Here is a 7,853-nt window from a genome sequence, read left to right as displayed (position 1 = left end):
AAAAAAAAAAACAAGTGCAATGTGCTTAGATAACACAAAAAATTAAAAACAGATTTCTTGGTTAAGGAAATACATCTAAGTAAACACTGCCAATTTCATTAGTAAAGTGATAAAACAGTAATATTCATGCATGAATAGGTTGTCCATGTTTATACAACTGACTATATATGCAACTGTTATCCTTCTTTTGACCTGAGATGAATTAATATTACTGTAAACATTCCTGATCAGACAATACATCAACAAAAAAATAAAACCTTTTCTCAGCAATCTGTAATGACAATACCTTCAGCAACATTACTCCATAAAACCTTGCTATAGACTTTAGTTAATAAAGAGCTCTGACTTAAAGAGAATTTGACAAGCCACAAAAAAAAATTAACTTACTATTCCTTAACAGGACAAGGTAAATTTTGGTTTATTGTGGGATTGTGAAGATATGCCCTTCTAAACTTGTTTCTTTTGGAAATACAAAGAATCCGTACTCAATGAACATGTAACCACTTCCCAAGATGATTGTAAACTGTATGAACTGCAAGTATGTACTAACAAAATAAAAAATTAAATAAAAAATAAAGCACTTTCCATTATGGATTAAAAAAAGTGAAACAACTTTAAGCTAAAGTAAAATAACAATCTGACTTCTTAGAATAAGGTTTTCTTTTTTTGTTTATTTGTTTTTTCCACTATTGGGGTTTGCTTGCAAGGCAGGTACAGTGCCTCTGAGCTGAATCCTCAGCCCAGAACAAGGTTTTAAAAGTTAAAATAAATGACCACACTACTCTGGGTAAAATCATTTTATTAACTGACCAAAGCACTTCATTTTCTTTTCTGATTTGAGGTAAAATCATTAAACACATCTCACAAGAAAATACAATGACTATTTGACTACAATCACAAGAGTTTGCAACCTCACTTGTTCATTTAATACTTTTACAAAGTCATACAACTGTAGAGTCTACTTAAGCTAAGTTTAATGTTAACAAAGAGCACTATCCAAGACTAGACACTTGATTGCTACTTTCGAAGTGGCTAGTTTTATAATGACAGAAGGAAACTGTTACCTTATTAATATACTTTAAAAACCACTTGGTTAGTGACATGTACTCTTTCCTCATTCTTCAGTGTGTGATCACAGGTTCTCAGGAAAGTACATGCCTGGTCCTGTGCTATATGCCCCTCTTGCACTTAACATGCTGTCAAATAAACATTACTCTGCTATGAACATGGGAGATTGGGAAACCAGTCCTACAATCTTCTTCATGTATTTAGGGATTTTTTTCACAAAGCTGTCATTTAAATGTTTAGATCTTGTTTTAATCTTTTTTTGGATCTTGTTTTAATCTTAATTGAATGTTGCTGTTTGTGTGGCTATAGGAGGATAAGCACCACAAAGTGGTCCAGAAACATAGTAAATATGTCTCCTAATTGAGCCCAGCATTGAGATTTCCTTTTGTTATTGGACAGCTGTCTTTATACCAAAGCCTTTGGAATACTGCAGATTTGCTTTAAAGGTAGATAAATCATGCAGTTAAGTCAATTGAATATAAAGGATTTATTTAGAAAAGATCATGATTACAAGTTGATCCTTCATTCTTGGTGCACATTTAACATTTTTACCTGTTTGTGGAAATACCCAAGTCTTACCTGTCGCTCTGGAAAAACAAATTTAAATTCATCTTGTGGTAACTACATATAGAAGAAAAACTGTATTAACATTTGCATTATAGCACTGCAGTTCACTTTCTGGATTTGTGACATACAAACATCTCATGCAGTCTAAGAAGTTAGTTTTATCAGTGTCACTAGTGATGTTAATTAGAAAATTTACAGCAAATTCAAACTTTTCTAAATATTGAAATCACTATGTTTTAAAGACAGACTGGAATGTTACAAATGGTTCTGAAAATACAAAAATAGATATGCTTCCACTGAATGCTTTAATCATTTTTCCGAGCATTCTCATCTTTTGGTTCATCCTCATCAGAGTATACAGTAGGTTCCTCCCCCTCTTTCAGCAGCTTGCCCACGTGATGATACTTGACTGGAGGTAGAAAAGAAAACACCAATGGTCAGTCTCATGCTTTATAAAAGATCACTGCTACATTTCATTTAAAAGCATTTATTAGGGGCCTGCAATCCACTTGGCAATGCGGTAGGTTTCTTGAAGGATACAAAAGTGGTTTATACCGTAGTTCTTGACAAAAAGGAATTACAGTTTTGTTTAAAACACAGAAATATAAAACAGGAAGTGATGTTTGGCAAGAAGTATGCAAAGTAATGTCAAAACGATTTGTGTATATAGAGAGTATTTTGAACCAAATCTCTTTATGTGTTAGTCAGAAGGGCTGCAGCATACGTCATGGAAGGATACGATGTGGAAAATGTGTGGAAGGATTTGGTAAGAGAGATACTTCCTGAAAACAAAAATATGTACAAAGTATATAAGCAAGACTGAACATATCTAGGAAGCAATTAAGAGACCACGTTGTCAGGTGTGTGGAAACAGTAGGAGATAAGATTTCCTTCCCAGTGTGGGGAATGTTATGAAAGACCTGAAAGCCAGCCTGAGGAATATGAATTTATAAGTAGCAAAGGGCACTGAAAGTATTATGAATAAAGGAATGATACAGCAAAATAGAGCTGTGACGAAAATATTACCACTGTGATATATAAAGCAGATTCAGTAAAGGGCGCCTAGGAGCAGGGCGATCCTGGGGCTAGTGTGCAAAGCCAGATGTGAAGGAACCAGGGCTAGGAGTATGGCAGTGTCCATAAGAATAGAATGGAAAGAATATAAGACACTTCAAAAGAAATCTCAAAATATGAGTTAATAAAATGAAACCTAGCTAGCCCTTGATCAAAATGAGGACTCTATTGAGGGAGCCACTCCGGAGGGGCATATAACTAGAGAGCCACAACATGGACTGGGAAGTGAAGTCGGAACTGGCAAGAAGCAGGTCCATGGGAATCTTTGACAGAGAGTTCAATTTTAGGGATAGAAGCCACATTGTAGGGAGTGGGGAAGGAGGCACAGACAGGAAATGAAACAGTGGCTGGGGAGATAGTGAAGGGACGGAATATAGTCTAGTAGACAGGATAGTAGGAGACAGAATTTTTTTCCCAGCATGAGGAAAACACTATTGGTAAAGGATGTGGGAATGGAGCCAGGCGAGGACTGGAGATGTTGGAGACGACAGATTTAAGAGTATAAACGAGGCAACAAATCACTGCAGCCAAAGTAAAGAGCAGGTCTTCTCTTTCTGAATATGGGTAGTAAAGAGAGAAGCAAACAACCTGTCCAGCCAGATAAGCAGAACTGCTTTTGTATGAAATAATCATTGGTAACAATCTAAACTTCCCTTTTTAAACATAGCATAAAGGTTCCTGAGTTGCTCAGGATGGTGCAAGACAAATAAAAGCCAGGTAGGAAGCCTGTCTTATGGGGAATCAAATCCACACCAGCTTTAAGTGTAGCTGAGGTGTCACAATAGTTTTGAGGGGGTAGTCCCACTGAAGAAGGCAAGCCCTGGAAATTAGAGCTTTGTGTATTATTGATATCATACAACTCATTAATCTCTATCAAAGCAAAGGCATCTTGGGATGCAAACATTAGCAACCATGATAGGTAGCTGAATTATGTTTTCAAAGTAAAAAAAAACTTGCCACTACCTTTGGTTCTCTTGAGATCCACATTCAAAAGGTGGAGCCATATCTGGCTAATTATAAACCCAGAACTCTCTGAGGTCAGCAATATTTTCAAAGAAAATGGTTGGATATGGCCAGAAGAGCATGTAATATTTAACTGATTATAAAAAACGGTAAATAGAAAGAAAGCTCTATTTTAAAAGAAAAATCTTCATCAAAGAAATGGTCATAGCCTTCACATACTTCTCTTAAAATGCAGGAAAATTATTCAAATTGATAGTAGTGAAATCTTGCTGAAGTGACCATTAAACCCACAGGACTTGGATTTAGCAGAAGCTAATTCCTAAATTCTTAAGATATGAAATTTAACCCCTTATTTGTACCCCTTCCCCAAGATAGCCCATAACACAGCAAAAACAAATGTCTCTTTTTTTTCTTTCTTTTCTTTTTTAAAAATGCAGACACTATTGTTGTTGGGCAGATTATAAGCATCATTTGCGGATAAGGCCTATAGTTAGGCTCAATTAGATACAAAGAGAAGCTATTTTGCAGAACACAAGTCTCCCATTCTTCAAGAGAGATGTGGGCTGCTTTTAAACCGCAAGCTCTACAAGAGAGGGCTTATACCCTCTTTCTGTAGCCAAGAAGGTCACTGTCCTTTCCCCTACACACCCAAATCCTAGCATGAACTTGACGTAAACTTCTGTGTAAAACTTAAACCAAAAACCCAAATTTCTCTAGAGAAGAAGCTAAAAATTGGTATGCAATCATAGCAAGTGACTCAGCACAGCTACAGTTGCTTCAAGCAATTAACTTGATCTACCCAAGATTCAGGAGCCTGTCAAAACACAACTAAGTTTCTGGCTGCTTAGTAATAACTATGGTCTTGCCATGAGTCTCCATTACTGGTAGAAATCCGATCCAGAAACAATTTTTTAAAATGCTTACAAGTGAACTGAGAATCCCAGTCATTCAGAGACTCCTGCTGGGAAGGCGTGAGGTCAGAGAGGTCATCATACTCATCCTTCAGTGCTTCCTTATCCAGGCAAAATGTGGCAAGGCCCCTGGATGCATCTCTTCCGGCAAAGACTCCATATGGTCCCTCTTTAAAAACAAAATGAAACCAAGACCAATTCTTTATTCAGATAATACATTTTCAGAGGTTGATGCACAGAAAATGCCTTTTTTGCAATATCCTTTGCGAGACCCTTTTTTCAATATCAAATTTCATTCAGAAACTGTAAAGTGATATTGATACTTCGATCATCATGTAGGGAACATTGGAAGATCCCCTGTCATTAAACTACTAAGTAAACTAAAATTAAATAAAAACGCTACAAATTTTTAATCTACAATTTGCAAGTAAATGATATAAAAGTCATAAATGGTTATTTCAGGAGTGGTAGTAAGGAGTGATCCAAGATAATATAGACCATGCGTTAGAACGTGAAGCTGGCTATGTTCTAGGCATTTGGGCTAAGCCACTGAGAATTATGATTTTTTAATAATTAGTAATATGTAAATGAAAACATATCTCTATAAATATATGCTGATATGTTTTAATGAGTCAAAGGTAGATCTTTGGTTATGAGGCTTAATTGAACATTAACTCATGGCATCTGCAGGATAAATCATTTTATAGGTTATCATAGTCCAAAAATCTATCCACATTATGAAACTTTCACTGTCAATAAATAAGAGACACAGAGGAGATGGCTTTGTCACATTCTGTTTTCAGTGGGTTTAAAGAGAAACCGTAAAAATATGAAAATTTTCAGGAAAAAGGGCTGAATCAATACCTAAAAGTAGTTCTATATAAAGCTCAGAATGCTGTTAGATATGTTATACTGAACTTTTATCTGAAAGGACAGTGAATTATGCTGTAGGCACTTCAAAGTAGATGATTAGGACCGGGGGTTTGGCTCAGTGGTTCTGCCACCTGCCTCGCAAGTGCAAGGACCCAAGTCCAATCCTCAGTACCAAAAAAAAAAAAAAAAAAAGTAGATGATTAGACTTATTTAAATATTGCACAAGTAAATGAAAAAAATCCATTGTACTTTAAACAGTGTCTTGTTTTACAAGTACATTGAAAAACAACCTTGATATTAAAAAAGTTGTTTGGTAACCAGTATGCCAAATTTCAGTATAGCCCAGTCACCTGAAATTTCAATCTAACAAGACATTTTTTATAAATTAGATGAATTTTATGATCAACTTTTAAATGCAAATAAGATTCATCAACTTGTAAATGCAATTAAGATAAAAAATTTTAAAATTATCATTATATGCTGCCATTTCCACTGAGGATTAAAAAGAAAACATTTTTCACAAATTTGTCCCTTAGAGATGATAGCACCAAGTGTCGGAAAATAGGCAAACTGTACTGATTTGGACTTCACCATTTCAGAAATTACAGTTACTGGATTAGTAGAGTGGGCCTTTACGTAACAATTGTCATAGAATAATTACGGTCTAGGGGGAGCATTAAGCCTTTCACTACTATATATATTCCCAATGAGCTACATACATCAAGAGATACCTTTTGTCTGTGTTGCTCATTGCTACATCCCCAGCACCTGCACAGTGCCTTGCATACAGTAATAAGCACTAAATGAAAAAAATTTAAGTATCCCTTGTAATATGATGCATTTCCACTGTAACACTGTCATGTATTAATGGGCCCATTCCAATGGTAGGGAGGCTAGAGACTTAAGAAATTTCACAATGGGCCAGCCTTGTCACTTTTTGGAGGGGAAATTAAGGCCCAGAGGGAATGATGATTTGTACCAGATTACACAGCGGGTTAGTGACAGAAAGAGGACTAGAATGCGAGTTGCTTGACTCCAGTCTTGTGCTCTGTATACAGATCGATATTCTCTCCAATGACTTTGCAATAAAGACAGGCATTCTGTCTTTATTTATGATTATATTTACTGATAATGTGCTACTACAACGTCAAGTATAGTTTCCAAATTACTGTGCAGTTACATGCTCACAGAAAGCAGGTATTCTAAAATTTCCACAAGAAAAAACTAAGTGGGAGAGTTCTGTAGGAATCATCCCACATCTGATTTTGATTAGCTGGACTAGGAAAGCAAAACAAAGGAGTCGATATGACCTGTTTAGTGCAGGGTTCTCTTTCCTCTCTCAGACCAGCGAGGATGTGAACACATCCTCTTGAGCTCCCCATGTTTAGAGGAGTCCATTTAGAGAAGTTCAAATCTTCTTCCTCCTTTCCACACAGCAGGTCTTTCCAAATCTGGCTGCTTCTCCAATTCGCCAGTGGGAGCCCTTTCCAACAGGTTCCTGATCCTCCCCAAGAGGCTTACCTGTGGTTCTGGCTGGTTAGGCCAGGAATCTGAATTTTTCAAGTGCATCAGGGGATTCTGATGAGCTACCACGTTTGGGAAAGACCCATCTTTAAGGATCCTTTCAAGCCTGCTCCCTCCAACAGCTCAGCAGTCAACCATCCATGCATCCCTCATTTCCCTTCTGGTCGAATTTTCCTGAAATCCTATCTCCAGCAGCCTTCATAGTCCTATCCCTGTTGCTTGCTGATACTCCAAATCTTTCTCTCTCTCTCTCTCTCTCTCTCTCTCTCTCTCTCCATTTTTAATTTTTGTTTGTTTCTGATTCTTGCTCTTCCGGTGTAGATTAAACATGGTTTTACCTATTAGCTTGACATGGTACCACTGTCCACCACATTTAGCCCTTATTCCTTTCTCAGGCAACCCCCCTCCCCAACTGGGCCTCTCTTGTTCACCTTGTAGCCTCTCCTCATCGATCTGCCCCACAGAACGCACACACACATACCAAATACAGGCCACACACATATCTGACACATGCTACATTCCAAGCTTGCGCACACACTCCAAGCTTGCGCACACACCCCAAACCACAGTCACTCAACACGCACACCGCGCATGCGCACAACCCCCCCACCTCCAGCACGCACAATGCTTCTACCTGCTGCTAATCCCCACCTCCTCTTTCGCTCTCGCCCTTACATTCCGCCATGGCTACTTCGGGCGTCCTAGGCCTTCGTGTCTCCTCTAAGTCTGGATCTACCCGCTCCCATACTTTACCCTGGAGATAGCTTCATTTCCTTTCTCGCGCCACCATCTCCTTCCCAGACTTCCCAAACCCGCTACCTTCGTAAACGCCCCCACACACCCTGCGCTCTGGTGTCCCTTCGCTCTGGGCCT

General features: G+C 37.9%; 1 protein-coding gene across 1 annotated transcript in view; it reads right to left on the bottom strand.

The window, feature by feature from the left end:
• Positions 1–1,863: 1,863 nt before the first annotated feature.
• The window catches only part of Pgrmc1 (progesterone receptor membrane component 1), a gene marked incomplete at its 5' end in the record, with an annotated part of 6,831 nt that continues 841 nt past the window's right edge, over positions 1,864–7,853 (bottom strand). Inside the window, 2 exons of the mRNA XM_019205841.2 lie at positions 1,864–2,044; positions 4,597–4,752. Coding sequence (XP_019061386.1) covers positions 1,941–2,044; positions 4,597–4,752 — 260 coding nt within the window. The remainder of the gene's footprint in view (positions 2,045–4,596; positions 4,753–7,853) is intronic.

The sequence above is a fragment of the Fukomys damarensis genome, unplaced genomic scaffold, assembly GCF_012274545.1.
Source record: "Fukomys damarensis isolate Sample0158 unplaced genomic scaffold, DMR_v1.0_HiC HiC_scaffold_39, whole genome shotgun sequence".
Classification (NCBI taxonomy): domain Eukaryota; kingdom Metazoa; phylum Chordata; class Mammalia; order Rodentia; family Bathyergidae; genus Fukomys; species Fukomys damarensis.
This window is presented reverse-complemented; position numbering and strand designations above follow the sequence as displayed.